The 12,939-nt window shown below is 32.4% G+C and overlaps 1 protein-coding gene across 1 annotated transcript; it reads left to right on the top strand.

The window, feature by feature from the left end:
- Positions 1 to 12,197: 12,197 nt before the first annotated feature.
- Positions 12,198 to 12,608, top strand: LOC140452693 (uncharacterized). The gene has a single exon (XM_072547013.1). The coding sequence runs from the start codon at positions 12,198 to 12,200 to the stop codon at positions 12,606 to 12,608; it is 411 nt and encodes a 136-aa protein (XP_072403114.1).
- Positions 12,609 to 12,939: the final 331 nt, after the last annotated feature.

Genomic DNA, 12,939 nt, shown 5'->3' on the forward strand with positions numbered 1-12,939 from the left:
GAAACTTCTGAGTGGTCGAAACGAGTTGAGCTTTTTGCGCTGGACGGGTGATTAAGAACGATAAACAATAATAATTATCAACAAAAACAATAGGTCTGTTATTCAGGTTTCGGTAAAACTATACAGAATTATAAAGGCTGAATTTATTTGCTGTTTTGATATTGATTGTATTTTGTAGCTACAAGTGGTAGAAGTCGAAACTGGTTAGGATCGAGAATAATTGCTAAGATTTAACTGTAGAGGTAGGCGCGGCGCTTGTCGAGATCCGTAACCGTTACTTATAATATTTATATATATAAATACTTTAATTATTTAAATAAGAAGAAAAATGGCGGATGGTAAGGTTGATGAAGATGGTAAAAGAAAAAGCAAAGAGGAGATAGACATATTTAGCAGGAGCAGAAAAGTGAGCCGAATGCCAGACAGGTCGAAACCAACAACGAATGAAACCAGCAGCCAGAACGAAATGATGGAACTAATGAGACAAATAGCAAGCGATAATAAAAAGAAAAACAGTGACCTGGAAGAGATAAAAAATACAATGGGTAATATGATTGAGGAACTAAAAGAAATTAGGAAGGAAAATAGTAAATACAAATTGCAAATGAAAGAAATAATAAGAGAAAATAAAAATCTAAAGAAAGAAATGACAACGATGAAACAAAAAATAGATAAAATAGATAAAATATAAGATGGAAGCATGTCAGAAAGAAAAGAAGAAAAATAACCTAATAATGGGAGGCTTACCAATAGACACAATAGAAGCAGAGCAACTGGAGAACTTCATAGAAACAAAAATGGGAGTAAAATCAGAAATAAATAGGGTACAAAAGATAAATGAAACAATGTGTGTTATCGAATGTAAAAAATTCGAAGATAAAATGAAAATACTGAAAGCCAAGGGTAAACTAATTAACTATAAACAACATAGAGTATATATAGAATGTGACCTAACATTGAAAGAGATAGAGATACAAAGAAATCTTAGGAAGATAGCAGCAGATGAAAAGACTAATGGGAAAAGGACAAAAATTGGATATGGTTTCATAGTTATTGAAGGCATTAAGTGGAAATGGAATCAAAAAACAAGCCAGATAGAAAAGATAACATACAATATAGAACCAACTGGTTCAAAAAACTAAAGAAAACACAATGACGGACCGAGAAAAAAAACAGGCACAGAACAGGGACATGAGCAGATCTAAAGATAATAACACAAACGGAAGTAAAAACAAATTGAAGTACAACTTAAACACAGAAAAGAACAAAACAATTTGGAAAATGGCATCATGGAATGTGAGAGGTATAAATGGGAAGGAAATAGAACTGGGGGAAGAAATTAGAGATAAGAACATTGAAATAGTAGCTATAACAGAGACAAATAAAAAAGAAAAATTATCAATAATATTAGAAAACGGAATGTTACTAATATACAGTGGAGTGAAAGAAACGAAGAGAGCTCAGGCAGGAGTAGCGTGCATGATAAAGAAGGAGAGTATCAACAAAATAAAAAATTGAATATGTTACAACGAACGTATACTAAGAGTAGACATAGATATACATACAGGATACAGAGGAAACCAATACAAACCTAATCATATGTTATGGACCAGATGAAGACGCAACAAAAAACGAAAAGAATGAATTCTGAGACAAATTACAAGAAGTGATAAATGATTGTACAGAGAAAATTGTGATCACAGGAGACATGAACAGTAGAGTGGGGAAAGAAACAGAAAAATGGAACAATGTCATCGGACCTTATGGGGAGGACAAACTAAACAAAAATGGAAAATTACTACTCGAATTCTATCTAGACAATAACCTGGTGATTATGAACACACACTTCCAACATAAAAGGATACACAAGATCACAAGAGAAGTCAAATCAAGAGACGAACAATCAATTATAGACTATACTATAGTGCAAAAAATAGAGAAGAACTGGCTAAGAGACGTAAGGGTAAAAAGAAGTTATGAAATTGGTAGTGACCACTATCTACTAGAAACCACATTCAAAAGCAAAAGAAAAGAAATGAGAACATAAACAGAAAACACAAAGAAATAATAAAAATTTATAAACTAAGAGAAGAAACAATGAGAATAAGATACTCAGAAGGACTAGAGAAAGAGATGAATAATGAACATGAAATAACAGAAACAATAGAAGAAGAATGGGGAAAATTTAAAAATGCGATGATAAAAACAGCTAAATCAATATGTGGAACCACAAGAAATAACAACAGAGGGAAACGAACATCTTGGTGGAACGATGAAGTGAAAAGAGAAATAAAAGAAAAGAAGAAAGTATGGAAAGAATACATCCAAGACAAAACACAACAAAAATATGAAAATTATAAGAGACAAAGAACAAAAGTTAAAGAGATAGTTAAGAAAGAGAAAAAGAAAAGTTGGGAAAAATTCGGGGAAAAAAATGGAAGAAAACAGCACAGAAAACGTAAAATTATTTTACAGAACACTGAAAAACCTAAGAAGCAATAAAGAAACGAAACTGAAACAAATAATGAACAAGAAAGGAACAATAATAAACGACGATAAGACAATAATGGAAAGATGGAGGGAACATTTTCAGCTGATACTGAATGGAAATCAAGCGAATACAATGGAGAAGGAAAGCCACAACAGGAGAGTATCCATGAGAAACACGGAAAATCCAGAAACTATAGAAAAAGAAGAACTGGAAGAAGCAATAAGAAAGATAAAGATTGCAAAAGCACCAGGAAGCGATGAAGTAGCACCAGAAATGATGAAATATATAGGAGTAAAAGCAAAAGAAAAATTGTTATACATATATAACCTAATATGGAAGAGAAAAGTAATACCCAGAGAATGGACAAATGCAGTAATTATACCTATATACAAGAAAGGAAACACAAGAGACTGTAGGAACTATAGAGGTATATCACTACTATGTGTAGCAGCAAAAGTATACGAAACCATAATAGAAAGGAAAATTAGAAAAGAACTAGAACATAAATTAGAGGATGTACAAAGTGGATTCAGGAAAGGACACAACACACAAGACCATATATTCACCATGCAACAAGTAATAGAAAAAGCCTTAAAGAAAAATAAAGAAATACATCTGAGCTTTATAGACATGGAAAAAGCATTCGACTCAGTCAAAAGAAAAGATATATGGGAAAGCCTAAAGAAGAAACAAGTAAGTGAAGAACTGATAGAAGCAACAAAGAGTATATACATGAAAACAACAAATACAGTAAGAATGTTAAATATACAGTCAGAACCATTTGAAACAACCCAAGGAGTTAGACATGGGGGAATTCTCAGCCCAGTACTATTCATAAATATAATAGATGAGATAGTGAAAGAATGTAAGAAAACATTCAAGAAATACTGCATCGGTTGGAACAGAATGCAAATGATAAATGCTGAGATGTGTATATTTGCAGACGACATAGTATTAATTGCGGAAACTGTAGAAAAACTGAAATACAACTTGGAGAAATAGAACCTAGAAGCAAGCAAATACAACTTAAACGTAAACAAAGAGAAGACTCAAATAATAAAAATATTAAGAAAACAAGGGACGGAAGATCAAATAGAAGTAATGTTAGACCAACAAAAAATAATGCAGACAAATTCATACAAATATTTAGAAACAGTAATCAACAACAAAGGAGACATCGAGGATGATCTTAACAACAGAATGGAAAACACAGGAAAACTATTCCAAGCACTAAATAGAGGATTCCTTAATAACAAAGAAATATCAACAAAGACCAAGATGACAATATACAAAACAATATATAGACCTACAGTGACATATGGAGCAGAAAATTGGATATTAAACAAAAGACATCAGAGCAGAATTCAGGCAGCAGAGATGAAATACCTCAGAAGAACGATAGGAGTAAAAAGAACTGATAGAATCAGAAATGAAGAAATAAGAGAAAGACTCAAAATCAAACCGTTACTCGAGTCAATCAAAGAGAAAAAATTGGCATGGTTCGGACATCTAACCCGGATGGACAATAATAGACTGATTAAGTCAGTAGACAACTACTGATTAAGTAAGTAAGTAAAGTAAAAAAACTCAGAGCAACAGCAAGATACCTCATAAAGAAAAGCAAAAGAGATACCTGAAGAGAGTACGTATCATCTATCAATTCGTCTACATAGACATAGAAGCACATAATGCTTTTACAATCTGCATTAACAACTCTGACAGCCCCTTAACTGCTCCTATAACTCTTCAAGAGTTAGAAGTTTCTCTCTCAAATATAAAAAACACATCTGCAGGACCAGATGATATTCTACCAGTCTTCATAAATAACATATCATTCGGAGCTAAATTAATTCTGTTAGATTTATTTTAATACCTGCTTCTTAAAGCATAAATTCCTAGATCTTTGGTCTCAAGCGATTATCATTCCCATTAATAAGCCTAACAAACCAAAAGACAACCCTACCTCTTACCTGACCCATCTCTCTTACATGTTGCATGTGCAAAATCCTAGAAAAAATTTTAAACCTCTGCCTTATATGGTACTTAGAAAATAATAACTTTCTTACTCCCTTTCAAAGTGGTTTTAGAAGAGGCAGGTCCACATAAGATAATCACGTTGCATTACAGACTTCAATTAATGAAGCTTTTGCAAATAACCAAAAACTAATAGCAATATTTTTCGATATAACCCAAGCCTACGATAGAGCATGGAGACACTGTATTTTACAAACCTTGAAAGATACTGGCATTCAAGGTAACATACTTGTATGTATAAATATTTTTTTTTAAATCGCTCAATTCAAGTTAGAATAAATGGTGTTACAAGCTCCTCTAAGATACTAGATAATGGAATTCCTAAAGGTTCGATTGTTAGTCCAACTTTATTCTTAATCGCTTTTAATAGTATTATGGATGTAATTAAAGCACCTATTAAAGCTAGTCTTTACGCAGATTACATTGTTATTTATACTAAATCAAATAATCTAAGGACAGCAACTAAAATTATATAGCGTTTCCTAAATCGGCTTTGTAATTGGACGATAAAAACGGGATTTGTTTTTTCTACTGAAAAAACATGATACATTATTTTTAATAAAAATAAAACCCACCTCACAACTAGTCTAACATTAAATAATTTACCTTTAGAACAGTCAAAAGTAATAAACTTTCTAGGTCTAACTTTTGAGAGAACTTTAAATTGGAATTCGCACATAAATAAATTTCAGCTTTTCTGTCAAAAGAGATTAAATATACTCAAAATATTATCCAAAAAAATTTGTGGTGCTGATCATAAAATATTAATTAGGCTTTACAACCGCTCATTAAAACTGCATATGTTACGATGCTGCATGTAAAACCACTCTAAAAAAACTAAACAGTATTCAATCTACAGCTTTGAGATTAGCACTGGGAGCTTTTAAAACTAGGCCGGTTAGTAGTATGCAAGTTTTAACTGAAGAACCTCCATATCATATAAGATGACTATCCTTGAACTACATTGCAAAGATATCATCCCAGAAACAGCATCCTGTATTTTTCCACATCTGCAACCCTGGCCTTCTTCCTAACAATAATACTAAAAACTCTACACCCCTCATAGAAAGAATAAAGCTCACAACTTTCGATTTGAATCATCTTAATCTATCGCTACATATAAATGCAAACTATCCCCCATGGACCAGCCACCCAGTAACTATTGACGTAACTCTTACCAAGTATCCCAAATCAACTACAAATTCCACACTAATTAAATCTCTATTCATGGAAATTCTAGACCACTACCCTAAGTATTTGCAAATGTTTACCGATGCCTCTGAAACTCCCTATGGTTACGCTGCTGCCTACTACTGTATCTAAAGAAAATATTCTTACAGCATATCGATACCAACCAACTGCAGTATACTAACAGGTGAAGCTACAGCTATTTTGGAAGCCCTAATCTTCTACGAAAAGAGTAGACCGATGAAATGCATTATCGTAACAGACTCATTAAATGCATTACTGGAACTGAAACAAATATATACCAACAACCCTATTATACAGAGTATAAAAAACGAACTAGAAAAATTTCGATCATTAGGAAAGGAAGTGGCTTTTATTTGGGTACCTTCACATTATGATATGACATTAGGCAGCAGTAATGTCATTACTGGATTAAGGCTGTGGGAAGTAAAAATCCTGTAGGCTTAATTCCAGATAGTCACAGGCGACACTCACATTATGAGTTAAGCGGCTGTGATACTGCGATCTTAGGGCACTCTTTTGTCCTGGAGTTTGAGAAACCGGCTTTGAAGGCGGAGGAACTAAGACTTTTAGTGAACGGCATAAGGATGCAGAAGGCAAGGAGAAACCACTGCATTAAAGACTTCTTGTAAGTATCTCTAGTACAATTATCATGGTGATAAAAAACTTTAAGATTCCGACTACTGATCATGAAAATCGGAATTCAAGATCCGGCAGGGAAGGTAAATCTAGCTCAAACCGTGAGGCCTTCCAGGTCGTTATCAAGAGAAATCCTCACGAACCAAACTACATTCTAGATGATGGATCTCTAAGAGTATTGCGAACAGCCATAAAGATAGGTACATGGAACGTTAGAACAATGTACGAGGCGGGAAAAATCTATAATGCCATTCATGAAATGGAAAGACTCTCGATTAATATTATGGGAATAAGCGAAATGCGCTGGACAAATACGGGATACCGAGTTATCAAAGATCACAAAATATTCTACTCAGGAAATCTTAAGAACGAACATATAAATGGAGTGGGCCTAATTATGAATAATAAAATCGCCAACTGTGTCAGTAACTTTGTACCTGTATCAGAAAGGATGCTCTTAGTTCAGCTAAACACAACTCCCATAAAAACAAACATTATTCAAGTATACGCTCCTACAGCGGACGCCTCAGAAGAAATCATAGAAGAATTTTACAATGACCTTACTAATATTGTCAAAAGGATTCGGAAAAACGAAATAACACTAATAATGGGAGACTTTAATGCCAAAGTTGTAACTTTAACAAATTTCATAGGATTATTTAAGACTTATACTATGTCAGAAGTTAAATGAATATTGAGTTTTCATCGAAATTATTTACAAAATAAACGTTTGAAAAAGGGGTATCTTTTTACTTATAAACAATTGTAATAACTTCTATATTTTTCAAGGTACAGACTTGTACGTACAACCACTAGATAGCTGGTATAAAAACTCACATTTAACAAAAAAATAAACCTTCTATGAACAATAGAAACAAGGTTAGCGACAATTTTTTGTTAATTATATCTCCATTGTTTATAAACATTAAGAAGTAAAATTTGCACAAATTTCGAATGAAAATCTAAACTTTATATTGAATTTTATAGCTACTAAATTCATCCAATTTTTCGAAACTTAAAACCTTTCGAAACGAAGTTACTTTCGAATGATCGACATAGGAAAGTGGAGGGGAAACTGTTTTAGCTCCTCGCTGCAAAATTTAATATTATGGTTACGGATTTATCATTCAAAAGCTTCAACAGTTCTGTAGGAATTTCATCAAGTCCATTTTCTTTTCCATTTTTAGCGTTTCTTATTGCGTATTCTACTTCTTCTTTCAATATGTCTGGCCCAGTTGCATTGATTATCTGAGTTAAGTTGTTTCTATCGTCTTCAAATAATTCATTCAGGTATTCTGTCCATCTTTTTATTTTATTCTCTAGATCTACAATAAGATTTCCATGTTTGTCTTTAAGATTACCTATTTGGCATTTCTTTATGCTTCCTGTTATCTCTTTTACTTTTTTGTGCATATTGAACGCATCGTACTTTTTCTCATAGGTTTCCATCTCTTCACATTGTTCTTTAATCCACTCCTCTTTGGCTTCTTTTATTCTCTTTTTTATGTGTTTATTTATTTCTTTGTATTTGTCTGGGTAATTCTTCATCTTTCTTCTTTGTTCCATCAAGTCTAGTATATCTTGTGTCATCCACCCCTTATTTTTTGTTGTTGTTTTTGTAAGATGTTTCTTTCCTGCTGTTTGTATAGCTGTATTTATGTACTTTAATTTTTGGTTAACGTTGTTTGTATCGTTAATTTGTTGCTGCACTGAACGGAGGTTTTCATTTATTTCTTCTCCTGTTTTTTGTCGTATATTTTTGTTTCTAAGTTTATTTAAATCTATTGCTTTTCTGGGTGGTCTTCTAATCTTTTTTGGTCTCGCCTCTATCACAGTAACTACCGGGTTATGATCTGAGCCTATATCAGCTCCTGGGTACGTCTTAGCACTTTTAACAGCATTATGATACCTCCTTGCTATCATAATGTAGTCTATTTGATTTCTCACTATTTTTTCTTTGGTATGTTGTGGAGATGTCCATGTATATAACCGTCGAGGAGGTAATTTGAAAACGGTATTTGTTATTACGAAGTCTTTACTTTGGAAAAATTGAATCAATCGATCTCCTCTGTCATTTCTGTTTCCAAGCCCATATTTTCCTACTTGTTCTCCTACCTTACCTTGACCCACCTTGGCATTAAGATCGCCCATTAATATATTAATGTATGGAAAGACTGACTTAATAAGTGAAGACAAACAACCTGCAACAAAAAGGTTCAGACTTGACAGTGAAGTCAAATAAATGAACCAAATTTTAACTTTTAAACCAATGTATGTAAAGAAAATAAAAAAGTAAAGTTCAATAAACATTGCAAAATTTAATAAGGCAAGTGATGAAAAAATCGACTTATTTTATCAAAGCAGTAAGGCAGATTAGATTAATATTGTATATCATATTTGTAAGAAAAATAGAATAAAAATCAATATTGTTAATTATAAAAATACAAACAATTATAATTAATATAAGGAATATGATTATATAATGAGTAAAAAATTATCTGAAATTTAATTTATAAAATATATAAGTATTATTACATCAGTGATATAAAATGAAAAAACATATGTTGATTTTCCGAGATTTATGGGGGGTGAAAATTATGTCATCATTATTAATACTGCGACAGACTGTTCGAGCAAATTAAAAAAAAAAGTAAGTATTTAGGGTGAATTTCAAATGGACTCAATTTTTACGAGTTTTCCCATATTTTCCGGCCATGAAAACTATGTAGTTATTCATATTTCGACGAGCTACCCCACAATAAAAAAAAGAGGCCTGCAGCTGCAAAGGAAGCTGAGATAATGTAAATTTTTTCTACGTGTTGCAATTTGAAGTTCCGATGCCGAAAAAAAAACGGAGCTGAAACAAATATCCTCTCCACTTTCCTAGGTCGATTTTTCGAAAGTACCGTCGTTTCAAAATTTAGATAAATTTTATAGCTATAAGTTTCAATATGAAGTTTGGATTTTCATTCAAAATTTGTGCAAATTTTACTTCTCAATGTTTATAAACAATGGAGATATGATTTTTTTAAAAATAGTCACTAACTTCGTTCCTATTGGTCATAGAAGGTTTTTTATTTTTTAATGTGAGCTTTTTTACCAGCTATCCAATGGTTGTACGTACAAGTCTGTAGCGTGAAAAATATAGAAGTTATTACAATTGTTTATAAGTAAAAAACATACCACTTTTTCAAACGTTTATTTTGTAAATAATTTCGATGAAGACTCAATATGCATTTTACTTTTGAGATAGTCTAATTTGCTGAATGTGTCTAGCATTATGCATAGGGCAAGCTCAATAGTTTAAATAATTAGCCTCAGGGATAAACAAATTCAATAACTTATAAAATATTTGACTGATCGGGGGGAAATTTCGCACAAATCTAAAAGATGGTAATTCCTTGATGTTTAAATGTATTAATACCATTTTATTTTGTTAATAAAAAAATTAATAAAATTTATAAATTAGTGCAAAAAAACTGCTTTTTTGCAAATATCTCTGTAAGTTATTTATCAATTTTAATTAAAAAAAACGGAAAAATAAAGATATTCTTGACATAAAAAAATGACATAAATATTGTTTATTTAAAATATAAGGGAAAAAATTTATAGACAAAAAATTAAATTGTGACCATAAATTATTGCTTAAAAAAAACGCTAGGTAAAACTAGGAGCATCTATTCATCTATTCATCATCTAGTATCCCCCACCTATGTCTTAAAAGCTTCAGATATCTGAGAAACATTTTTCCACCTTTTTTTTTAACCAGACTGGGCTAGATGTCGACCTCTGAAGTCGAACGAGGTTTAAAACAAGCTCCACATAAATCCAGTTTTTAGGTGATAAAAAGCATCAAACCTAATTACAGTTTTTACTTAAAAAGTGAATCTTAGTGATTTTTCTTACCACAAGTATAAAATATGTGAGTACAAATATTTATTTAATCTAAATAAATAACATTTAAGTTAAATCCACGTAAACAAGAATCAATTTTGATTGTAAAGCAACAACGTTTTACTGCTACCGTTTATCAGTTCTGATATCGGGGGGACAGGACTGGACTAGGTTTTTAAGAATTATCGATTATAATAATTAAAAATGGATAATTTTCCGCCTCTTGGGGCCCCTGAACAAGAACTGGAGCAAAGTTTATCAAATACAAATATGAAACAATCTTCTGCAACTGTCACAAATCAAAATGTACCTAAATTTCCATCCAAAACACAAGCAATAGTTTTTCCTGCGCTGGAAAATACAAATATTTGCAGTTATGTATGGATTAATTAGAATACTCACTCAATAATACGAAAAACTCTTCTTCCGGTCCTGATAACATCCCTGCAATATTTCTTTAAAAACTTCCTTCATCTGCAAAGAACACTTGCTGAATATCTATAATAATATATGGAGACATAGCAAGTTTCCAAAAATCTGGAGTTCATCTATTGTCATCCCTATTTATAAAAAAAATCAATTAAAATCTCTGTCACATTCATATAGACCTATTTCTCTAACTTGTGTAATGTGTAAAGTTCTCGAGAAAATCATATCCAACAGATTAATATGGTTTTTAGAAAATAATAAATTACTTGCCCAGGAACAAACCGGATTCCGAAAAAGTCGTTCAACACTGGATAACCTTATTAGTTTAGAGTCTGAGATTCATGAAGCAATGGCATGTGGACAAAAATGTATTGCAGTATTTTTTGACATAACAAGAGCATATGATACCGTTTGGCGACATGGTATTATTCAAATACTTAGTCGATGGGAAATAAAATTTAATATAGCACAATTCATAAAAAATTTCTTATCTCATCGAACTTTTAATGTACAAGCTAACGGTACTTTATCTAATACAAAAATTCAAAAAAACGGAATTCCCCAAGGATCTAATTTAAGCGTCTCCCTATTTCTTATTGCAATAAATAATATTATCTCCACTTGTAACTTACCAGTAGAAGTTAGACTCTTTGCAGATGACTTATTCATTTTTGTTAAGGGGATACATGATAAAACCCTTCAGACCCATCTACAGAAAGTGCTATGGAATCTCGAATTATGGACAAATTCCACAGGTCTTCAATTATCAACAACAAAATCAAAGGCTATGCTATTTTCAAAAAAAAAAGAAGTTATATCACTCCAGAATTAAAACTATTTAATAAAGAACTAAAATATGTTAAGAAAATTAAATGTCTAGGCATGACATTTGACAACAGATTATCCTGGAACCACCACATTCATGATCTAAAAAGTACTTCTCAATCTGCACTTAACATTATAAAAACTGTTGCACACAATACGTGGGGAGCAGATAGTAAAACACTGACCCTTATGTACAAGTCTTTGATCAGGTCCAAACTCGACTACGCTTGTATTATTTATGATTCAGCAAAACCATATATCATAAAACAACTCGATCGAATACAAAATAGTGCTTTGCGAACTATACTAGGTGCTTTTTATATTAGCCCTACTGAAAGTTTACACTGTGAAGCTGGAGAAGTCCCCCTGGAATTCCGAAGAAAACAACTTTCACTAACATATGCGGCATCAATACAGGCAAATCCTATGAATCCTGTTAACCACTATGTAAATTCAGACCGTTTTAGGAATATCTTTAAAACTCATGCTAGGCTTGACCTTCCTTTTTATGAAAGGGTAAATAGATACCTCAATGAACTTGAATTCAAATTTCAAGATACCTATTGTATACCCGATATTAACACTGTTACCCCTTGGACTGTTCCCATACCATCTATCAATACCAAACTCTCCATATATAAAAAAGCAGATAGCCATCCCAAAGCATGATATCAATATGTCCTCCAAGAGTTCAAGACATACAGTAACCATACTCTTATATATACCGATGCCTCTAAAAATGTTAATGAAACTCCCTAAATTAACATCCATTTACACAGCCGAATTAACCGCTATTCTCAATGCAATAAATTTTGTGGTAGAAAATAGTATCAAAAACCCTGTCATTACTACGGATTTCCTAAGTTCTGTAATTGCCCTAAGTAACTTATATCCTTGTCATCCAAGTCTACTACTTATTAAATCAGCATTAAGCCAACTGCAAACTATGAACATAAATGTCAACTTTGTATGGATTCCTTCCCATATTGGAATTGCTGGTAACGAAGAAGTAGATTCCGTGGCAAAACTAGCAATCTCGAGTCCGGAAGCTGTAGAAATCAGAAGCATTCCACATCTAGATATATAACCTGTAATCAAGAACTTAATAATCAATAATTGGCAGACCAAGTGGAATCAGTCAACATCCAAACTACGAGAAGTAAAACATTCCATATTACCTTGGAAATCAACCCCAAATAAGCGTAAACATCAAACCATCCTATCTTGTCTGAGAATAGGCCACACCGCCATCACCCATAAACATCTGCTGGAGAGTGAATTAAAACCACAGTGCAACGTATGTGATGTTGTGCTCAGTATTCGCCATATTTTACTGGAGTGACCTTTATATCGCATGGAAAGACTTCGATATAAATTACAAGATACCTTACAGGCAATATTAAGTGACGGAACTGATA

The sequence above is a fragment of the Diabrotica undecimpunctata genome, chromosome 11 (assembly GCF_040954645.1).
Source record: "Diabrotica undecimpunctata isolate CICGRU chromosome 11, icDiaUnde3, whole genome shotgun sequence".
Classification (NCBI taxonomy): Eukaryota; Metazoa; Arthropoda; class Insecta; order Coleoptera; family Chrysomelidae; genus Diabrotica; species Diabrotica undecimpunctata.

Coding starts and splice junctions, on each gene's coding strand:
- LOC140452693 (XM_072547013.1), top strand. CDS start 12,198: ATGTCCTCCAAGAGTTCAAGACATACAGTAACCATACTCTTATATATA.